Source organism: Condylura cristata, unplaced genomic scaffold (genome assembly GCF_000260355.1).
Source record: "Condylura cristata isolate star-nosed mole 26May11 unplaced genomic scaffold, ConCri1.0 scaffold00001, whole genome shotgun sequence".
NCBI classification, from domain to species: Eukaryota; Metazoa; Chordata; class Mammalia; order Eulipotyphla; family Talpidae; genus Condylura; species Condylura cristata.
The window spans coordinates 60,633,539-60,658,185 of record NW_004567102.1 but is presented as its reverse complement, the minus strand read 5'-3'; the positions used below and the strand labels follow the sequence as shown (position 1 = coordinate 60,658,185).

At 33.3% G+C, this 24,647-nt stretch overlaps 1 protein-coding gene across 2 annotated transcripts in view; it reads right to left on the bottom strand.

Annotated features, from left to right (window-relative positions):
- Positions 1-8,842: 8,842 nt before the first annotated feature.
- Positions 8,843-24,647, bottom strand: part of HSF2 (heat shock transcription factor 2) — a 30,753-nt gene continuing 14,948 nt past the window's right edge. Inside the window, exons 5-13 of one of the 2 annotated variants that reach the window (XM_004673820.2) lie at positions 24,087-24,162; positions 21,521-21,582; positions 20,516-20,603; positions 18,875-19,023; positions 18,271-18,510; positions 17,434-17,539; positions 13,237-13,290; positions 10,468-10,552; positions 8,843-9,852 (exon numbers count right to left, since the gene is read on the bottom strand). In XM_004673820.2, coding sequence (XP_004673877.1) covers positions 9,560-9,852; positions 10,468-10,552; positions 13,237-13,290; positions 17,434-17,539; positions 18,271-18,510; positions 18,875-19,023; positions 20,516-20,603; positions 21,521-21,582; positions 24,087-24,162 — 1,153 coding nt within the window. In that variant the 3' untranslated portion in view covers positions 8,843-9,559. The remainder of the gene's footprint in view (positions 9,853-10,467; positions 10,553-13,236; positions 13,291-17,433; positions 17,540-18,270; positions 18,511-18,874; positions 19,024-20,515; positions 20,604-21,520; positions 21,583-24,086; positions 24,163-24,647) is intronic. The other variant, XM_004673821.2, reaches the window with a different exon arrangement.

Genomic DNA, 24,647 nt, shown 5'->3' with positions numbered 1-24,647 from the left:
CTGCATTAAAAAAAGCCAATCCCAACTCGTTTTACACTATTCAAAAATTAAAATGTTAGGCTCAAATGTAAGACAAATCCCTAGAAGAGAGCAGTAATAATGCTCCTTAACCTGGGTCTCAGTAATGACTTCTGCATAGGACACCTAATGCATAAAAACAAAATCTAACAAGAGACCAAAACAACTTATGGAATGAGAAAAAACATTTGCAAGAATCAATATCAGCAATAGCAAGAAACAAAGGACAAAGTAACAGTAGGCCTTCTTACAAAGACAAAATGTCAACAGGTAAATAAAAATGCTAACTGACACTACTCTTAGAAATGCAAACTAAAATTATAGTATCACACCTGTTTGGCAGGTAAATGGCATGAATGTGAAGAAAAGTCTTGATATGCTCTTAGTGAGATAATAAATTATAACTACAGAGAATATGGGGAGTCCTCAAAAAGTTAGAAATAGAACTACCATAGGATCTAGCAATCCCACTTCTGGGAATATAGTCATAGGAAATGAAAAAACAACTTCAAAAGGCAATTCCCATGTTCTCAGCAGCATCAATAATAGCAAAGACAGATACAACTAAGTGTCCACTTAATGGATGAGTGAGTAATGTATACATGGTATATATATATCATACAGTCAGGAGTCACAATAATGAAGGTATGTCTGAGAAAGAAAACTTTCCACTGTGTGAATGTCAAATACAAACCTGGATGGACAGCCTATAAACTTAACCATCTAATACAGTTTATTAGAACCACTCATATATGAGAACCATTACTGATCAAAATGTTAAGTGTCATGACTACAATGAAATAGTCAACTACTGTTAAAAAAAAAAAAAAAAAACTAGAAAATCCTACTGTTTATGACACATGGATGGACCACAAAGGTATGTTTGAAAAGAATAAATCTTGGCCTTCCCTGGTAGCACAGCGGGTAAAGGCACTGCACTGAGAAGCTAAGCCACTTCTGCATGAATTCGATTCCCGCCTACCCCAGAGGTGACCACATGGCGTGGCAGACTTCTCCGGACTAGCCCGCTGCTCCCCTCAGCAGTGTACTTCATCAAGCTGCCTGTTCTGCTCCCCACTCTGTCTCTGGTGAAGCCTCTCACGGCCCCTGAGCCTCTGGCCTGTACCCCAGTTCTGTATGTACAAATAAAATAAATCTTAAAAAAAAAAAAGAATAAATCTTTACCAAGAGTTTTCTTCACATTACACCAATACAAAGCATGACAGTACCAGGAACAAAAGGCCACAAATTACAAAATAAATGTGCAAATTCATAAAAAAAAAAAAAAAATTCCAAGACTTACTTAAGGCAGAAAGCTTGAGCTAATCATGACTAACGAAACTTAACAGTAATCACTAGCTTCCCTAAAACAAAAGCCCAGGATCAGATGGATTCACCAGTGAACTCAAAACTTTCAAAGAATATCTATCCTCCTCAAATTCTTCTGTAAAAGTGAAAGGAAGAGAAAACTACCAAATGCATTCTATGAAGCCAACATCGCCTGATTCAAAAACCTGACAAGGACAATACCAAAAAAAAGGTAAGTTTTAGCCCAATATCTCTGATGAACATGGATGTAAAATCATGAACAAAAATACTAGCAAAGTGAATTTAACAATGCACATCAAGAATCATACCATGACAAAGTACTGTTTGTCCCAGGGCTGGAGGATGGTTCTACATTATCAAATCAATGAGTATGACAGCTCCCATTAACAAAAGGACAAAAACCATAGGATCACATTAATAAACATTGGACAAAATTCAACATCCTCTTATGAGAAAAACCCTCAATAAATGTAATGATGAGAAAAAATCCTCAATGTATTTAATATAAGCCCACAGTCAATATCATACTGAATAATGAAAACTCAATTTTTTTGGCCAAGATCAGGATTTTAAGACAAGGATTTCCATTTCCACTAGTATTCAGTATAGTGTTGAAAATAAGTATAATTATATAGAAAAAGATAAAATGTAACTAACTGGAAAGTAAACTACCATTACTTGCAGATGACAGATACAGAAAATTCCTAAAGATGCCAGTAAAAAACTATTAAAAATAATATGAATATAGTAAAGGCTACAAAATTAATATAAAAGCATGAATAGTGTTTCTATATGCAATTAATAAATAAGAAGTTACCAGGAAAACAGATGCAAAAGTTACTAGTACCTTGTAATAAATTTAATCAAAGAAGTGACAGACTTGTATGCTGACAATTGTTAAGACATTGCTGCAAGAAATGAAAAAAGGAAAAGATATTTTGTGCTCATGGATTGAAAGAAGGCTGTAAAAATGGTGACACTATCTAAAACAATATACAGATTAAGTGCAATCCATATCAAAATCCCAATGGCATTCTTCACAGAAATAGAGCCAAAAATACACCATGAAATTTATAAGGAACTATGAAAGATCCTGATTAGGGAAATAACACTTCTGAGACAAAATTCCAAAAGTAGAAGAGATCATGCTCTTTGACTTCAACCTACAATAAAGAAATTGTGATTAAAACAGCATGATATTAGAATAAACACACATACACAATAGGTCAATGGAATAGGATCAAGAATCCAGAAATAAAACCACATATATGTGTACTATTAATTTATGACAAGAGCTTAAATGAAGCAAGGAAAGTCTTTCTAATAAATGGTGCTGGGAAAACTGGACAGCAGGATACAAAAGAATGAACTCAGATAACACTCTGATATTATACACAAAAATTAGTTCATTATGGATTTTATAAAAAGTTGAACGTAAGATCTGAAGCCATAAATACATATAAAACAAATAGACTTTGAAAAACAAAGCAAAAATACACAAATGGGATTACATTGACTAGAAAGCTTTTGGACAGTAAAAGAAAACATCAAAACAAAAATGCCCTACTGAATGGGAGACGCTTGCATATCATGTCTGACAAAGGATAAAAATCCAAAATATACAAAGAACTCATAAAACATGACAATAAACATATAACCTTATTTAAATACTTCTCCAAAAACAGCTTATAATAAGATTGTTAACAGGTACATGAGAAGATGTGCATGTTTTGTAGGGAAATGCAAACCAAGATGAGCTATACCTCATACTTGTGGAGAATGTCTACTATCCCAAAGACATGACACAAGTATTGGAGATGTGTGGAAGAAGGGGTCCTTGTACTCTCTTGGTAAGAATGTATAATGTTGCAACTATTATGAAAAACAATATGGAAATTTTCAAAACATGTAAAATTAGCAATTTCATGCTCTCCAGTTATAATGTCACCTTGTTTATGGCAGCATTAACAATAGCTTAGACCTAGTATGACCCCCGGCAGAAAAGTGAATAAAACATGTGGTATGCATACACAAGGAATACCACTCAGCTATTTAAGAAATACATTATCAATGGACCTAGAGGGTCATTATGGTTAAGTGAAATAAACTAGACAAAACACCTTATGTGGTATGCAGAAAAAACAAATGGATGAACTACATAAAACAAAAACTTAGATAATTTAGCAGTCACCAGAAAGAAAGGGTGATGGAGTAAGGAATCAATTGCATGGTGAGAAACACAGAACTGGACTTTTAGTGAACTCAATTTAATACAAACATGTTTGGTTTCAATGATACATACCTAAAACATTGTAACATGATGTTACTTTAAGAGAAACAAATTCAAATCTGGCGAATTTTTTTTCTTTTTCTATATCTATGTGAGATATTCATGTTAGCTCATAAACCTACATATTAGCTGAGCCTAGCGGTCACATGTTGATATAAACTTAAGAATCATTTCACAGCATGTATAACTCAGAATCAAATCATGCTGCATGCCTTTAACTTACAGTGATGTCTGTCAATTATTTCTTTACAAACCTGAGAGTGGAGGAAGAAAAACAAATTCCAAAAGGTCATACACAGTATTATTTCATTATGAAAAAGGGGAGATTATTAGAATCTGTAATCAGTGGAGAGAGGGATCACTGAAGATAAGCTGAATGTTTTAAAAGAAATTACCAAATTGTTTCCAAATTGAGTTATCATTTATAGTCACACCATAGATACAATGAGTAATTCAGTTTCTTTGTATCCTCATTAGCATTTGGTGTTGTCATTTTTAAATTTTAGCCATTCTTTTTTTTCCCCCAAGATTTTGTTTATGCATACAGAAATGGGGTACAGGCCAGAGGTGCAGGGGCGGCGAGAAGATTTACCAGGAACAGAATGGGGAACAGAACAGGTAGATCGAAAAAGTACTCTGCTGAGGGGAGCAGCCTGAGACACAGGAGAGGTCTGCTGCACCATGCGGGTCACCTCGGGGGTGGGGATCAAACTAGCACTGAAGAGGCCACAGCTTGGCTTAGCTTTGGTGTGCAGTGCGCTCCAACCCACTGCATCACCAGGGAGGACCCCAATTTTAGCCATTCTTAAAAGGAATGTTATATCTGACTGTGGTTTAGATTTGCCTTTCCCAAATGATCAATGATGTGAATGATCTTTTTATGTTATGTGCCACTCACCTACCCTCACTGATGAAATGTCTGTCTTCATGTTTTTTGACCATTTTCTAATTGGATTTTTTTTAGTACCCTGGAGACTTGAGAACTCTTCATATATTCTATTTCCTTGTCCCTTCTCAAATTGTTGTTTGCAAATACTGTTCCCAGCCTGTAACTTTGCATTTCCATCCTCTTAGAGGGTGTTTTGCAGAAATTTGTTTGACCTTCAACATTTTTTTTTCTTATTTTTGTATTTTACCTTATTTTTTATTACTTTATTTTTAGGCTGTAACATTTTGACAGACTAGAAAATCATCTCTGTGTACTGGACAGAGTACAGTTCTATTCCTCTACCATTATTTCCTTTGTGCTAAGATCAGATGAAGAGAAATTCTGTTCCTTCTTTAGTGTTATTAAGGCTACCCAAAGAAAAGGAAGCAATTGAGTATGTGTATATATTGAGAAAGACATTATACGTGACTCAGAATATGAAGGTTGACAAGTCTAAAATCTGTGATGAGGGCTGGAGACAAGGATATATAAAAGATCATTATTTGTAGGTAGGGATGCCTGGGTTATTCTTGAAACTACATGGTAGGCATCATAGAACTTCTAGGCTCACAGAAATGTTTCTTTTGACAATTCAACCTATTAAGTCAAAACTAACAACAGTGAAAAGTAGTTTGGGCCTTTGATATATGTTGAAAAAGGACTTCGGTTCTTTGCCCTTTCTTCCCTGAAAATCAACTGCTCAATCCAATCATGGGGTAACCCCAAACTGAGAGACATTCTACAAAGTACTAGGCTAACAGTCCTCAAAACTGTCAAGGTTAGTTTACCTGTATTATAATTAACCTGTTTAATACTTATTCCTTGAAATTTGCTGATATACTTCATGGCATAATTAATGGCAACTGTTTCTCAACACGTAGTTCATATATGCTTGAAACAAAGTTCAAGATCCTAATTCTTGTGTTATTTGGTCACTTTCCCAGTCTGCAGACCATTTGTTCTGATACTTTAGTGTCTAAAACTCCTGATCATTCCTATGAAACACACAGTGATGGACCCTAAAAGAATATTTGGCTCTTTAAGTCACAAGCTATCTCTAAGGGCCCTATTTCTATCTCCCTGGGATAAAAGAATGTTGGAAGTAAGGTGAAGATGCACTATGTTGTTAACTGCCTTCATAATGTGGTATTCCAGATTGTACATAGGTAAACTGTCTCTGGTAAAAATAAGCTGGATTATTACCTTTTAAAAAATCGGTTTCCATAGTTTTCAATTTCCACACATACTCTTTCCTAAAGTTAATCTGCCTGCAAAGATGCCTCAGGACAAGGCACCATCTTTCTTAACAATAACTCTCACATTTGACCAAGCAAAGATATACCTCTATCTGTTCTAAATCATGTTAACCAATTATTTTTTAATCAAGCCTCTAAATACAATAAAGATTCAATTTTACATACTGGCATGAAAGAGTGATACTAACTAGTTAAAAACAAATCCTTGTAATTCAGAAGGTTTCCACTTTGTGTAAATCACCTGCTGATAAATTAACAAAATTCCTCCCAATCACATCTACTTACTTTTTTGCACATAAACAGGACTTTACATCTATAAAAGTAAAAAAGAAATTAGTGTTCTATTGGTAATTATATTCATTGCTAGGAAAAAAAATGTCTTTCTGGTAAAATTTTATGTTTAACAACAGATCAATATAAGAATTATAATGTATTAGTGAGTACTAAGAACTATAACAGATCTACCAAAAAAATAAAATTCAGAGGCAAGTGATAGTAAAAGTTTGTCTTCTTTTAATCTAAGGTCTATAAAGGCTGTCTAGGATTAACCGCAGCACTCCTCTCTAAGCAGCAAAAGCGACATATTACTCTGCATCAAGTCAGGCAAGGCAGACTACACAGGAGAAGTTTTCACGGATCAGACCCTGAACTTTTGTACATCACTCCTCCTATATTAAAATCTAGTCAACATACATTTTACTGAGGTGCAATGGGGTATAGGATCAAGAATGGTGGGGGGAAGGAAGTGCACTGGACTATGGTGATGGGCACATGGGTGATTTGGTGATGGGAAGAGCACAGAGATTACTACCTGAGATGGAAAAAGGCACAAAATGATGTAAAAATAAACTATTATATTATTTTTTTAAAATTTCAGTCACACAGGCCCTCCCTGGTGGCGCAGTGGGTTAAAGCACAGCACTGAGAATCTAAAGCCGCTTCTGCATGAGTTCGATTCCCGCCTGCCCTGGAGGTGACCACATGGTGTGGCAGACCTCTCCTGGCCCGCCCGCTGCTCCCCTCAGCAGTGTACTTCATCGATCTGCCTGTTCTGCTCCCCACTCTGTCTCTGGTGAAGCCTCTCACCGCCCCTGAGCCTCTGGCCTGTACCCCAGTTCTATATGCACAAATAAATAAATCTTTTAAAAAAAAAAAAATTTCAGTCACACACTCTGTTTACAAGGTAGAAGCAATCTAACTGCATGACAGGAATAGGAAATAATTTGGTAGTCAGTTTAAAAGTCACTGTCACATGTATCTGTACCATTTTGATCCCCTGTATTTATAATACAATGTATTCTTTAATGCTTAGAATCTTAAGGCTAAATATATGTGTAGAGAAATGTATCTTCAATGTATGATTTTTAAGCAAATAAAAATAGGATTAATATTCTCGAAGGATGAAAAGGATAAATACCGGCTCATGTCAACGTTATTTATATATTTTTAAGTAAACTTAAAGGACACATGTAACAATAAATATAGAAGTATTAACAATGTCCTAAATTCCTTCCAACTATTAAAAATTAAGATAAAAAAATTTTAAATGTAATCTTTTTCTCATTGAAAAAGAATCATCACCTTTACCTGGTTTAACAAGAAATAGATGTAAAAATCTTAAAAGTACTAGGGTTGGGCCCTCCCTGGTGGCTCAGCAGGCTAAAGCACAGCACTAAGAAACTTAAGCCACTTCCTCATGAGTTCAATCCCTGCCTGCCCTGGAGAAGATCCACATGGTGTGGCAGACCTCTCCTGACCCACCCGCCGCTCCCCTCAGCGGTGTACTTCATAGATATGCCTGTTCTGCTCCCCACTCTGTCTCTGGTGAAGCCTCTCACCGTCTGCATCTCTGACCTGTACCCCAGCTCTACATGAATAAATAAATAAATCTTTAAAAAAAAAAAAAAAAGTACTAGGGTTATTAAAACTTTTCATGGCCATCCTGGTGGTGCAGTGAGTTAAAGTGCACCACTGCAAGCTAGCAGCAGCCACTTCAGTGCGAGTTCGATCGCCTGCCCCAGAGGTGATCCATATGGCGCAGCAGACCTCTCCTGTCTTGCCCACTGCTCCTCTCAGCACTGTACTTCATCAATCTGCCTGTTCTGCTCCCCACTCTGTGTCTGGTGATCCTCTCATGAACCCTGCACATCTGGCCTGTATCCCAATTCTATATAAATAAATAAACAAATAAATAAATCTTAAAAAAAAAAAACTTTCCAAATTATTTTTACAATACTTGTAAAACTTCAAAATGAACCACAAGGTAAACACTTGATCATATCTCACAATGAAGAAAGGCAGGGAAAAAATCTCTAAAGTTAACTCTATATTTGAATGCCTCCTTCCTGTTACCTTAACAATCTCTACAGCATGTATGAGAAAACCTTTCAGGATCTTGAATTAGTTCACTAACATTTCAGGATATGCTAGAGGAGGGTTCCCTATGACTATGTGCTAGGCTTTACTATAAATTTTATATCACAGTAAGAGAAATTACAGGATAACAAGAAACAGAGTATGACCAATGTGAAGGCTATCTGTTAATTCCTATCAAATACCTCTATAAAATATCCAGATTATTAACTACCCTGTTCCAATTCTCTACTTGAAAGTAGAATTTTTAAGTGATAAAAGAGGTCCCTGGTCTTATATTAAGTATCTTAAGATATTCCTGAGAAACTGTTCCAAAAGGAAAAGGTGATCTGATGGTTTCTCTTATCTCTCTGAGCAAAAATTATAGGTCATGGTAGTATCTAGTGACAATGTCTTACCTCATTTGGGACAATGAGAGGTATATTTCTCTCAGTTCTTTACTAGAAATGGAAAGCAAGCCAATATTTTTTAAAGAAGAAATTTCTTCCTTGTTGCAATACAGTTTATATTTTGAGATGAGAAACAAAGATCTTGATGTGACTCACATTAGAAGGGACAATTGATAGTTTAGTTTAAATCTACTTTCAATTGAGGAAAAATTATTACAAGTGGGTATCACCTACAAAGAAGGCACATAACAGACACCAGTACACAACATTCATTATATTTATTTTACTAAATAGTATGGTTCAAAAAAAAACCCAGAAAAGTTTTACTTAGAACTAGTCCAGTGAAGTAGACAGGGTTGATGCCATCCCATCCCCTTCATCTACATATATAGAGCTAGAACCATGTAAGACAGCAAGCACTCATGTACACTTTGCCTTTCCTGCTGAATATGAATGAACTTCTTGAACCAAGAAAGACAAAGAAAGTTTTACAAGATACAGGCACTTTATGTTCCCAGTTTTAAAAGTATGCCAAGTGAAAAATACTTAATGAAAGTAACTGGAACAGACAAAGTTTTAGGAATTCTACCATTAATTCTAGTGACGTACACTCAGTGGGAACAGACAGCATCAAACAAGACAACAAAAGTTTAACTGGGGTTAATAGGCATATATGTAAAAAAGTAATTCAATTTACTATAATTGAAGGGAAATTGCCATTTGAATCCAAATTAAAAGATATGCCAATAATGTGCATTAAATCTTGTGTACCTAAATAGCTGAGTAACATCTGAAAGCTTTGCATGAGTGTGTGGTTAGTGAGAAAAGCAAAAGGTGCTTTCTATTCCACAGTATCTGGTTAGACAAAAACAAAGCAATTTACAAAAAAAAAAAAAAAAAGTACCAAATGATACTTTAAAATAAATAGTTCATCATTTTGATGAATATATACATACATTGTCCACTTTCTAGGGATTTAGCTATCTAAAAGTGGCATGTCACTATCCAGAGGTGCAGGAGCAAGTTCACATAAATAAAACAGTGTGGCTTCACTAGCTTCAGCTTCAGTCAATGGCTCCAGGCGTACAAGCTTACTTTGTGTTGGTTCTGGATCCAGGCTGCTATCCAGAAGCTCATCAACTTCTATGGGTTTATCTACAGTGGACATAACTTCTGAAGATGCTGTACTTCCCTGTTCAACAGTAGAAGCAGGGTTCCCATCCAGGAATGCAAGAAGTGGAAAAGCAGTGTACTGGATAAGCTGCTTGTCTATACAAAAGATTAGAAAAGTATCCTTTTATCACCAAGTTATAAATACAGAGTTCAAGCTGAAGATGGAAAAAACAAAAGGAATTGTGCACATATGCAATCACTACCCTTACTTGGTTTAACAAGAAATATGATACTGTGTGAGTAAATTTAAAATGTGCACATCAGTAAAGTCAAGTCTTACTCAACAATTAAGAAATAAGGGTTCTTTTAGTTCTCCTAGGGTTAAATGGGGGAAAGAGAACAAGATAATTTGCCAAACTACCACCTCATCAATTTTCCCTATGACCTTATCCTTGACATATTATACATAAAACTGAGACCATATAGCTTGTGTTCATCTGTTAAGTCCATTAAGGCCTCACTTAGGTCAACAGATCCTTAGAAATTATGCTTTTAAACTAAATGACATTGTATTTACTATCAGGTTGGGATTATTTTCTTCTTATCAACATTATAAAGGAATGATGCTGAATGTTATCTAGGACACACTGTATAAATGAATTCCCTTTGCTAGAAGTAATTTTTAAAAAGCTATACAATCTCTGTATGTGTGTGTATATAACTACATGTGCATATAAGTGTATATGTGTGTGTGTGTGTACATATACCTACCTGCTTTGGGTTTAGATTTTCTTCCCTCTTCTGAAACTGGCTGAACTACATTGTTCTTGGTTGTTTCTAATCCTTTATTCTCGGACTAAAAGAGAAAAAAATAATATAAAAATATTTGCTTCATATTTTGTATTTCTGAACAACAGCAAAAGTTATTTAAAAAACCTGGCACAATATATGAATACTGGTCTACTATCTGAAATATACAAGAAGGGTAAGCATCAGGAAAAAGAAAGACATTTAAATAGAAGTAACAAGACTGGCTAAGAAAACTACTGCTGTTATCAAGGGATGAAGCAAAAGAACCTAAACTAGGATAATAATAAGTATGAAAAGAAAAGGGAGGGGCATTTGAACAGAATAGACAGAATTTGTCAAGGGTAAAAGATGGGAATGAATCAAAAATGACTGGTTTCAAATTGCTAATTAAAAGATAACTCTTTAAGCAAATTCATGCTAAACAGTTTTGACTAAGTTTAGTACATATTTCTCTTTACTCATAAAACAAGAGTATTTAGCATTAAGTGAACATATTTTGAGTAGCTCAGGATAACATGATGACATCCTTAAAGCTATTTCTCTCTATAGTTAGAAGGCTTAAAGATGAGGTCGTGCTTCTTCATTTCCACTTTGACTCTTTCAGTTCTTTGCGATCATCTGATCTCTTCTTCTCTTCTTTTAACCACTGTTTTCTCTCCTTACATTTAACTGTAAGGGTATTAAATCTTTAATGTTGTTAAGTTCTTCAATGTTCTTTTCAACGATGCTCTATTTGAGGTGCAGAGGTTCACAATGTTTCTGAAAAGCTGCAAGTCTCAGATATTTGCGTGTTGATTAAGCATATATAACAAACATACTAATTCCCATTATTCCCCTGATTTTCATCCCATAAAATGAAGCAGTAAAGTTTCCACAATGGAGAGAAAAGCCCTCTAATATAATAAAAATAAAACTACTTAAAATTTTCCAAAAATTTACATAAAACACTTTCTCATTTATCATTCATAGTAAGTATTCGTGCATAATAAAGTCAAATAATGCAAAACCATTATTTTTATATTTTCTAAGATAGGTGTTTTTCAAGGATGTCACTGTTATTATTTGAAAATATAAGAACAAGGATAACAAATGGGTTTCATCTCCCATGCATGTCATGATTAGTAGTGGTCACACATATTGCTGTACTGAGAGTGTTAAGGCATCCTGATTTATGAGGAAAGTACCATAATCCATAAAACAACAGAATGACATCTATTGTACCAATTATTTCAATAAATTAATTCCAATTCTCTAAGTATAATGAGAAGTCTCTCTCGTTTAACTCCTATATAATACTGTAAAATAATATGTCATTAGCTTTTTACTCATTTATGAAAACTGGACTTAAGTTATTGTTTTCTTGGAATAAGGAAGGTGATCCAGAAATGGCTCAGTGCCTAGCAATAGTAATACTAAAGGAATGCATGATGTGGGTCTAATAATCCAGTAATGTAATCACATTTATTGAAATATAAACCTGTGCAAACTACAGTCTGCATGCCAAATTCAACTACCAGCTTTTGTAGATAAAGTTTTATTGTAACACAGCCACCTCATTCTGTTATTGTCCATGGCTGCTTAACATTACAAATGCAAAGTAACTGTGAGAGAGAACATATAAAGAAAAAAACTGTAATATTTACTAATAGTCTTCTTAACACAAAAAGTATGCCAATCCCTGATAAAAATCATTCAAACATTGATCTTACAATCAACTTTCTAATTCAACAATTTACAACTTCTTTCAACTTTAAGTTACCTGTGCTATAAATTGAATATGCAGAAAATGTGAGTTATTTTCACACAAGACAAAAGTCAGAAAAACTCCAACCCACTCCCTCAACTCAAATCACCTTTATTTGACATGCATTTATTTTTAAGATTACTAACAGGAAGTTTGAACAATCTCTCAGGACTTGATGTACCTTTGAATTTAATAAAGATCAGGGATTACTAAAAAACTTGTATAAATACAAGGTAAAGAGTGTAATATATACTGTTCATAAGATACAGTGTTCAAATACTGTTCATAAAAATGGTATATACTGTTCATATCAATAAATGATACAAATCAACAGGATGTTTTTTAAACATCTGCTCTAACCACTTCAAATGGTCATTAAAGACCAGTTATAAAGAATTATAAATCGACCAGTTATAAAGAATTACTTATCTAATCCCAACTGCATTTCCTATGTTTAAAAAAAAAATTATTTGAAAAAGTTCAAAATTCATCCTACATTGTTTCAATTTGCCTAGCCTACAATTAGTATAAACCCCTGAGCTTTTACTATATGCTAACAAATGAAAGAACTTATAAAAATATGACAACAGGTACCAATAATATTTTTAACGAAAAAATGCTGTGAATTTGCTTATAGAAGGAGTAATATAAAATGAAGTACATAAAACATGAGACAATCATTTTAATAATTTGTTTTCAGTAACATACCTGAATATGCCAAATTCAGTGAGGTAAATCTCCCAGCAAGCTAGCCCCTAATTTCATCCTGGCAGTTAACTATACAACTGCCAGTAGAACTGGACAATAATTTGCCCCATAATCAAGAGCTAGTTTTTAACTCTAGAATTTTACTATCTTGATCACAAATATTAGGTGAGAATATAAAATGCTTTTTATAACTTGGAGTGATACTGCTCTCTCTACTTACTAGGACTTTTTCAGATTCTTACAGCTATGGGTCCTGAGCAACATGAATTAAAACTTACTTTTGTATTATTGATGTAATCTGTGGGATTCATCTGCACAGAACTAGTGAAAAGCTGAAAGACCAAACAAGAAAGATGATAAGTTTAAAAATATTAAAAAAGAATTAACTGTGTGTTCAAAATTTTTATACAGCCATCTTGGGTGAAGATATGTAGCTCCTGCACTAAAAAGTTCCATACAGTAAAACAAGTTCGGAAGAGAAAAGCAAGAAAAAGCAGAAAGAAAAACAAACAATAGCAGAGCAAACTACCCCATGAATTAGATGCTAAGAATTTTTCTATTAAGTGTCATTTGTCTCACTTGAAACAAATGTTTTTCCCCACATCCCACTCTCATTCGCTTATTTTTTCCTTCCTAATGTCTTCAGCCTTAAGTAGCACACAGATTTAGTTTCTTGCCCTGACACTAGCCTTTACTGATTACCTGGCTAACCATGTAATAAATTTATGGAGTCTATTCTATAATAGTGGTTCCTAGATTATACCTGAATTGAAACTCTGGCAAATGGCATACCTACTTGTTGGCTATTTGCCTCTCAACTAAGTATGGGATGCTAAGACCACTGATTAATGAATTCCTTAAACCAGTCAGTTTGCAGATAAAACTTTTTAAAGTCATGTTTCAAAAAGTCACTCATTCTGCAAGGATTTATTGAGCATCTAAGAAATAACTTGACACCATGAAGAATACAAGATGAAGACACTATTCCTGCTCTCTAGGAGCTTACAATCTAAAAGGCAAGATAAGAACAAAATCCAACAGCAATATATGATCAGATATAATCTAGTATCATAATAATGTATGATGGGTCTCAAATGTACTAAAGAATTTTAAGAGAAAGATAAAGAAAGAAAATACAGATACAGATAGATACTGACAAACACATACAGGATCAATAAAAAGTCTTGATGAAGTTATGTAACATGTATCAATCTCTCCAGGATGGTTAGAACTAGGAAATAAGTGGATGTAGGGAAAAGTACATTGTTATAGCATTAGCAGCAACAGAAGGAGGAATGGTTGTAGAGTAACTTTTAAAAACAGTCAAGTCAACCACTGCAAAAAACAAAATTCAGACTTGAGTAAATAAGTTATAAACATAAAGTTCAAAAAGTAGAGAAAGGTCAAGCTAAGTGGAAAAATCCACATTCTGTCAGCAATAAGAGTCTTGGGAAAGGTAGGAACAATGAAATATAGTGATTAGGATATTTTAGGTCAGTAAGTATAGCAATGGCTCACAGAATATAATGAAATGCACAAAGACCACAGGTAGAAGACTTTTACACACTCTCTGAACAGTGATCCTCTCCTTAGAGTTCCTTATTCATGGTAGCCCTAAAAAATATCCCAACTCTTCCCTTCCTTTCATTAACTATTCCTTTTTTCATACAACCTCTCCTGGTGCATGAAGCAGATGAGACTATTTCCTTAGGTAGGAATAAGTTATACATGATTACCAACTGCTGACAGCTCACCTTGTCATCACCTCAGATGCCTCATTATTTTTCTCCCTACTGAGAGTGGAATATGAGGAGGATCGGCAGTGAAATCTCATTTCTTTTTTGCCCCACTCCCAGTAGCCACTGAGTTAGGAATACTAACATGTTTACCCAGCAAAAGCAAGGTGTAAGGTAGAAAAAAGTAGATCACGTGAGAGGAATGATACAGTTGCTTGATCCTAAGGTTAGGCCCCTAGTGTTTCATTACACACTAGTTTATTTAGTACTGAACTCTGCAGAGAGAGATTCATGAACTCTTCAGCATACTTACTCATGCCCTTACCATCGTTATTCTCTCTAGAACAAAACCACCTATGATTGAATTTTTAAAATTTATGACGATACGGCACGTTTCAACAATGAAATAATGATGATCTTAAAAAAATAGTGGTGGCTTATAAATGCTGTTTTTGGAAAACACACAATACTTGGTAAGTTAGATAAAGGTAAGGAAACTAAGATAACTTCGGGATTACTAGCCTGGGTGAATAAGGAGAAATCTGTTAATACTATAGAATAATATTATATAAAATAAAAAGTCGAAAAGGATATACTGACTTTCGAAGATAAATAAAAGGTTGTCAAATTGCAATCTGAGTCAAGACCTAACTGATGACCACAAAGTCATGTAATCATAATTCTAGCAATGTATGCTTTAAAAAATATTAAGAGCAGGAACTATATATATGAGATCAATCCTGTAAGCCAAAATCACCTCATACAGGAAACCTAGAAAAAGGTAGGAAAAAATTAAAGAGGTTTAAGAGACTGAATACCTTGGGGAATACTGACAAGTAGTGCACAGGAGGAAAAAGAAATCTTAATGGGAAGAGAGAATATTTAGGGAGGGAGGAAAAGAACAAAGAATTATGTGCTTCTAAGTCAACAGAAAAATTGTGCTATGGAAAATCAAGTGTTAACAACAATAATGTTAGTTAGCTTCCTCACAACATTCCTTCATGTCCATTATTAGCCATATTTAATAGATACTAAGGTGATTAACTTTACCAAGGCTAATAACAATAGCTAGTAAGAAACAAAGCTAATAACCGAACCCAAATTCGTCTAATTCAAACAAGTCCTCCATTAGCCCAATTCTAATTTGAAGAAAAAAAAAAGCCACTCTTTTAAACAAACAACAAATAAAGACAATACAGGGTTTCATTTGAAGTAATAATACATTAATAAGGAAGTACCAACATACCCACTCATTTCTACAAAACTGTAGTGAATGAAGAGACTAGAGAAACAAAATGGTAAAGAAACACACCAATACAAGTAAAAATTTTAAGATGAGGACATTTCAATTAACTATTAAAATCTGATGGAAATGATTAAGGAGAGATAAACCGAAGAAGGCAAATGTAAAAACTGGCTTTAGATGGATACAAATATTTCTTCTAAGAAAATTTAAGATTCCATAGCTTCCCAGAGAAGCAAAACACTGAATTACCACCTGTGAACAGGAAAGAGTTAAGTGGATAAAGTATTGAGGACAAATAAGTGTGATAATTGTGCCAAAGTTGGAGTAAAATTATCTAGTTGAAGATGGCAAGGATTAGTAGAGGATCAAAATTACGGAATTTTATTTTGTTCTTATTGGTCTAATAAGACAGCTATTCTATAAGGTCATCTGATAAAGATGATAAAGGATAAAGACTGACAGACTCAATCAAGAGGGTTATCAAGTTCCTGTTAAAAATCCCTCATTAATATAGATGTTGGATTCATTTAAGATGATAACACAGGTCAGCATAAGAAGGAAATCTTCAAAAACTGGTGAAATCCATTCTGTGAATCACTGATGATTTGGAAAAAATAGTCACATGATACTGACAAAGACTGATGAGAAACAGAAGTAAGATGTTAAATTATTAAGACTAAAGAACTAAGACAGGAATAATTCCTTTTGGCCTCACTGAGCAGTTTTTAAAAGAGAAAGACTACAGAAACTTTTAGCATAAGAAAATTTGTATTTTAACCAAGAAATGTAAAAAAAAAAAAAAAAAAAAAAAAGAAAAGAAAATGAAGTAATAGAACTTTCCTGGGTAACAGAGAAGCATATTCAGAAAACAAGATTCATCTGGATATGACCAACTACAAAGGAAGCTTTACAGAAAAGAGGAATTAAACAAACAAGAGGCAAATCAGTGAGGAAGATGTCTAGTACCAGAAATGTAGTAAGAACTGACAGTCCAGATAATGCTGCAGTCAAGTTCATAGAGAGAGTGATAGAAATTGGAGCAAAGGACACTTAAGATTCAGTGTGTGTGTGTGCATATTAAATAGAAAATATAAAAAAATAAAGTGTGAGTGAAACTTTTCCCAAATTATCAAGAAGTACCTCCATTCTGTTTCCTGGATAAGTATTTCTATTACTAATTGCCACTGATTTCTATTCAGTGACAATTTATTCCAGAGCCAAACAACACAGCAACATGTCCAGATAAGACCTAGATTTAACAGTACTGGTAAACAGAACTGGTATTTTGTTATAGGGGATTAACTGAACTTCTACTTAGAAACAGGTAGTAATAAGCCTCTTTCACTGTCCTAAACCCATCTGTTCATTCTTTCTGATAAACAAAACCATTCATTTCAAAAAGAATGCAAAACAGTACAGAATATCATAAAATTATGTATTGAATCATAAATATATAATTTGCCAGTATAGCAAAAATGATTCAAAGTACCTACATCAACCAGGAGGTCTGGGTCTATGCTAAACTGTCTTCCTGACAGCATGGCTTGGAAGTCCTCTAAACTGCAATCAATACTGTCAAGATAATCCAACAGTTCAACCCTAAGGAAAAAAATTTAAGAAACATCAGATATTAGGCTTTATTATCTTTATACTTAAAACCATGTTATAATCTAGGTAGGCAAAATATTCCTAAACACTGAATTCTTATAATTCTTTATTTTTATTATTTATTTATTTTTAATAGAGGTATACATTAGTATACTCCCATCAGGTTCTGCCACCAAAAGGTACCCACCACCAAATCACCCGCAGTCTATACCACCACAGTCAATTGTGCTTCCTTCCCTCTTTGCTGTTAGAGATCCTATTCAACATTTGGGATTTCTGAAACCTCATAGCTGTTACACATACCGTTAGCATTGGCAGGAAAAAAAAAAGATTCTGAAACAATACATCTTTTTCCTTATACTATAATTTGCAAATTTCTAAATTCTACTTTTCTTAATGCCATAAAGTTCCCTATATAAAAATTATATTATTCTACAGTCCTGATAAAAAAGCAAATACTCATAATCACACACCATTTATGGACATTCAAAGCACATAGTTCATTAAAGAAATGTGAGGAAATGCCAAGGAAATTCCAAGACTAATCTAAAATCTAAATCTTTCTCAAAATATCATTTGTGGGGATCAGCCCTAAACAGAGAATGTCAGACTACATGGATTCATAATCTGAAAAGAAAATCACTCAAAAAGAAATAGAATGTTGGAAGTCAATAACCAAAAAAACCCCAAAAAATCTAGAGAACAACTAGCAGAGCACTCACTTTCCCAAAAGATTGATGTTATCATTTAAAATGGAATCCATCATGGTCACAGGATCTTCTGTGGTCAGACTAGATGAGCCATTTAGCTGGACAGCACTAGACATGAGAGGGCTGGTGCCATCACTGCCTGAACTTAGTAATTCTCTGGCTACTTCATTCTGATCTCCACTCTGAATGACAGGTGCATACTCATCTTCATTGTCATCTTCAACAATGACAATATCAGGATACTGGCTACAGCTACATTGGCAATATGAGAAAGAATCAATTACATTTTCAGACTTGACAAATTAACTCTACCCATTCTCCAAGGAAATTCCTCAAAGTATTTATAAAAAGTTTTAAATTTCTTGTGTGAGTAGCTTAATCATAAATATTGATGCTTCATGTAAGAATCAATTAAAGGAGCTTCTCTTCAAATTTAAAAAGTGAATTCTCACTACTTTTTATTGGGAGGAAGGTAGTATTTGAACAATTTGACTTAATTTTGATTCAATAATGCAAATGTTAGTTAGATATGAGTTTATCAAGAAATAAAGCAGTTTTGAACTCTGATAAGAAAGTAACCAATGTTTTTATGGATTTTATTTCACAATCTTCTTACTTGGAGGGATCAGATATAACATCTTCGTTAGTTTCTGGAATAACTGGGATAGTTTCTTCATCTGCATTATCATCAGTGACATCATAAATAATGATGTCATCTGAAATTCGTTCCCTTGGCTTTAAACCTTCAGTCCTACTGTGTGGAACCTAAAAAATCAGGGAGAAAATGTATTAAAAAATTGAAATTATATTGACCAGACAACATACTATTTAAAAAATATTATTTGAGCACCAACTATTGAACAAATGTTGATGATACAACAGTAAATAAAAGTTATGTTATCTGCCCTTACAGAACTTACACTAATTAGTCTATTACAATTCACAGAGGGATGAGATGTATCTGCATTCTATTACATTATTTCTTTCATTGTAAGTGACCCTGAAAACAGCAAGCTGTCAAACATCTAAAGGAAGACCTTCAAATTTTTAAGCATTTTCTTATACACAAAGGGCAACAATGTGTTAAAATGTCATCATAAATTTCAAGTATTACTTGATGACCACTGTATTGATGGACATTATTTCCTTTCCGGTGACTCTCTATTTTTTACATTTTTTAAATCTTACTTGCTAAATGGTAATAATAGAAAATAGAAAGCATTTTAACTATCCAGCAGTTAAATGTTAGTCTGGCAGTTATTCTTTTTAAACTACATATATTTTTAAACAGTAAGTATACTTTAATTAAAAGACTTTCCAATGTTCTAAAGCAAAACTAAGGTCATGAGTATAATATAAAAATCGAGACATTTCAATACTAAATACAGAAAACAAAATATACAAAGAACCCAAAAATATACATTTCACATTAAGTTAACACAATTCATCCGTTATCATTTTCAGTGCTAAAAACAAAAAAGGCATATTTGAGTTTTTAAGAAACAGTGATGAGTACAAACAGATTTTAGTTCATTCTGATATGCCAGAACAATAACCTGCAACCTTTAATAGTGAATCTAAAGAAGAATTTGGAAATCTAAGATTTATAAGTACAATGATTATTAGGTAGTGAATATAAACTCTGGACAGGACAAATTTGCCACTGCATGTAACTCTGACAAATTATCCAGAAAGTCTGTAACAAAAATGAAAGCAAACACAAATGTTCTGTTACAGTAAAATAGTCTAGGATAGGCACATTTTAATAAAAGTTAGAATAAAGTTACTTGACAAAAGAATGCATATTTACATTATCAAAACATGCAATTAATGTTATAGTTAAAAAGCAAGACTAGGTGAAAGCAAGCTACAATGTAAAATGTCAAAAATAACATTTAAATGAAGTTCAGAGATACACAAAATAATACCAAATATTGCTCATGGATTCACACATACGAAATGGCCACAAAATAATACATACTAATTAGGATAGTAAAACAGGGTACAAAAATTAATTTGGGAAAAGGTAACTTTTCCAATGATATTTAGAATGTTTTATTTCTTTAAATTACCTAAAGCAAATAATGAAAACTACCATGACTTAATAAAGCTGAAGAAAATAATGAAAACTATCATGACTTAATAAAGCTGGAGGATGAGCACTTAAGATTATTATTTATGTAAGTTCTTTGTATGAAATTCTGTAGTAAAAATTTTATTTAGGATTATAAACATAAAATTCTTAATTAAAAATTACTTTATGATGGTGATTATCAGCTGGTTCTTTTACTATGTGTTGAAAGAGATTCTTCTTTTGGGCACCATTAGTGTTTAGAAGTAAAGGCCTGAAAAATCAGAACACATTTGCAAGTTCAGCAATTCAAACATGCAAAGTCTCAAAATTGCTTATAATAATTTATTCCCACAGAATGATGTTTACTTTACTTTAATCCTGAATAAAAAACTTCAGTAAGGATGTATAGACAATGATCTTTTAAAAGTGCTTTACATCTTAGGAATAGAAACTTTTTTTTTGTACTGTTTTTTTTTTCTGTACTGTTTTTATAAAATAAAACTCTTCTTTTTAGGTATTCTTCATTGCTGACTGAATTATATTACTCGTTGTAACTACACTCACATAATAAAAATTGACAATGTGATAAGAACTAGTTAGGTGAAACAGAGTTGAGCCTACAAAGTTCTGAGCATAATCAAGCAAGATTAAAACCTTAGCCTTACAAGAGAACTTCTTTTTCTCTTATCAACTATTCCTTTATCCAATATTCCTATATTTTTATTGTGACAATGACAGTTACTGACAAGTACAGTTATCATAACCCATGGTTGACACACAGATTTCTAAAGACCCTTTATTAATGGGCTGAATATTGGCAAGATCAAGTAAAAAAAAAAAATTAAGTTTTTTTCTACCATAGGACTTCTTTCAAGAATTTCCCTCACTCACGCCATCTAATGCTACATTAAATTGCTAATGTGAATGAAAAATACAGTTCTTTTTAAACCATAAGGTTGTCTGGAGATTAGCCATTTAAGCTATAATTATCTCTCTCAACAACATTAACAGATGACAGCAATTGGAATTAACACCCACTCTTGAGATATTCAGAATATAGTTTAATAATGGAAGACTATTCCTCTGGGACAACAAGCATATACTTAGTAAATGTAGGTCATTCCTGGTGATCATTACAATGTTTGGTTGTCTATATATAAGTGACAATGTTTTATCATCAAAACTTACCTTTTACGTTTCAAACTTACAAGTTGGTTATTCTGAACTAATGTAACAATAAACTGGACAATCTAAAAAGGAAAACATAAATTTAAAATTTTCAGTTGTAGGCTCCTAATTCTTTACTCCATATTAGCAAGTCTCAAAAATTAATTCAGATATTGTAAGTTCTCGACATCACATAATTTCTCATCTAGTGCCACACAGTTGAAATTTGGATATATCTTCTACTGGTTATCTAAAAAAACATACCAGAGCTTCCAGGCAGAATAAAATCAGATAAAGTTGCTGTTATCTAAGACATACAAATGCCTAAGACACTGATCAACCCAGCAATCCATCTATCTACCCACTTAAACATCCATTTATCTACCTAATATTCAGTTCAGTTGTCTTGGTAATAAGTAAAAAGCATGCCTGGATACACATCCCAACTTTTTACTTAAAATCCTTTCAAGATAATGCAAAAAAGAAGTGTTTGACAGGGAACCTTTTTCTGACACCAGTTACTCAATTAGGGGCAGAATATATGATACAATTTTCAAGTCAGAGAAAACTTAACTGCAGATTATAGAAAATTATTGTTGAGACATTACTATTCATCAAAGCTTTCTGCTGACAATGAAGAGAATTTAGTTTAAATCTCAAAGTCTAACTACATTTAAAGAAGAACTATTAAATCAGAAATATAAACAATCCTTCATATTTTATGGCCGTAATTCTTAAAGTGTGGGCCACGGATGAAGAAACATTAGTCTAAGAACTTCTTAGAAAGGCAAATTCTCCATTTCACTTCAGAACTGCTGAATCTGAAATTCTAAGGGTGGGATCAACCAATGTGTGTATTTAGCAAGTCCTCCAGGGGTTACTAGGTGAATGTGAAAAACAGTGGTTTAGGGATACACCTTGCCTTGATTATTACACTATCATCCTAAAGAATGCAAAATGGTGAAGATCAAATGTTGAACCATGAAAAGTGGCATATCACTATATGCTATGAAAAAATTAAAATAAAAACAGTGTTGGCAGACAACTTTAATTAGACTTAATAGGAATTTTCTGTAAGTATAGTGAAATACAGTAACACAATTAAATAGAGAACTGTAAATTAAAAATTTGTATGGACAGCTTTAATTTTTTTCCCTTTTCATCTCAGTTTATTTTTGACACTTTTGAATTATGGTGAATACAGTTTGTCCCCTAAAGGAGAAAATGAGACAACTAACATTTAAAACATTTAACTTCTGTACCTGACAAATCCTCTAAAGGTTAGTTCACATATAATTCCCAATTAATCCAAGGCCAAAGAAAAAGTGCAGAGCTAAAAGCCAATTCCAGGAACAGAGAAAAAATGATCAACTGTCATTAAGCATTATGTAAACCCTAACTCCACCAAAACAGACACTCAAACTCAAACTCAGATTTCATATAAAATTAAAATGTTATGGAAGTATTTTACCAACTATTCTTGCCTTTATGAAAAATAAGGCCCATAAATTATGGAGTATTTTAAGTTAATACTTAACTACAACAATGATTTATGAAAAAATCAATTAATTTTAAAAATAAAGTACAGATTAAGCTGCATCTATCATATTAAAGCAAATATCCCTATGAGTTGCATGCTGGAATCTATAAAAATTTGAAAATATATGTACTTGGACTAAAAAACTCACAGGACAAAATTATGTATTCAATTTTCACTTGTATACTAATTTTAAAATAGATACTAGTGTATCTATTTTGACTATATGCCAAAGGTTGCAACTATCACTAATCTCTGTTCCCAGCCTATTCTACTACATCCAGATCCTATCATTCATAATCCTATTTTTAGCTAAAGGCCTTTGAGCACAAATAAACTGAAACTCTCTTCCCCCACCCTCTCCACAAAAAAAACTCTGTTGCTTTAACTTAGTGTCCAGTTTACTCATGAGCAAAAAATAGCTCCCTTAATCACTTTCATGCACTACTTATTAACATATGAAAGCCAGTATGAAAAGATTAAATCACAAGGACACCATACAACAAAGAAATTTTTAGAACCCCTAGTTTATTTCAGCTCAGACAGTAAAATGTAAGTTTTATTTTGCAATACTACATTAATTGGTTTTCTACACAGACTAATAAAAGCACACATTGATAACTTATTTTTTTAATTCATAACTTGATCAACTGACTAGAAAACATATCTTCCATGAGAGTACCTATGACTTTTATAGTAAAAAATTATTAAAAGAAAAAATAACTCACACAATAAAGCCATTTTATAGTTCAAAAAACAAAAAGGCAAACTGGTTATTGATATGCTCCTAAAAATAAAAGAATCTTAAAGTTGTATCAGACAAAGCTAATGAGACATTAACTAAAAATACAGAATGACCATATTTAGCTAATGAGAAACTTTTTAATAAAAAGATTTATATACCATATGGTTTTATCTGATTTTGTAGTTTTACGTATGATCCATGTACAAATGTATAAGACACTGAACTCCATAACTAGAGAGACTTTTCCAGGTCACAAATGGTACTCATTAAACAAAGGTAAGTTATAGTCATAGGGGAGAGCTTACTTTTCGAATAACTTGTTGTTGTTGTGCATGTTTTGCTCGCAATTCTGACACCTCTTTCCAGAGTGACTCATTTTCACTATATTGTCATTTATTAAAAAAAGAAACAAAAACATTCAATCAGAAAAACAGACCACAATATCTTTATTTTTAAAGATTTATTTTATCCATACAAGAACAAGGGTACAAGCTCAAGGTATATAAGGAGTGAGAGGATTAACCAATCTCGTGGGGAACAGAACAGGCAGATTGATGGAAGCACACTGCTGAAAGGAACAGCAGGCAAGGCAGGAGAGTTCTACTGCACCCTGTGGGTCACCTCCCTGGCCAGAGATCGAACTCATTTTGCAATGGCTATGGATAGTTTCATGGCACTGCAATTTAATTCACTGCACCACCAGAGAGGGACCTCCGCAATATCCCTAAGTAAGAATACCCAAGAACTTAATATATTTGCTTTTACTATATAGCTTCATGAGACCAGGAAAACTTTAGTTCAACTGCATGGTAATAGTAATTACCTTACACAACTCCAGCATCATTGAATCATTTGTGTTTTTTCTT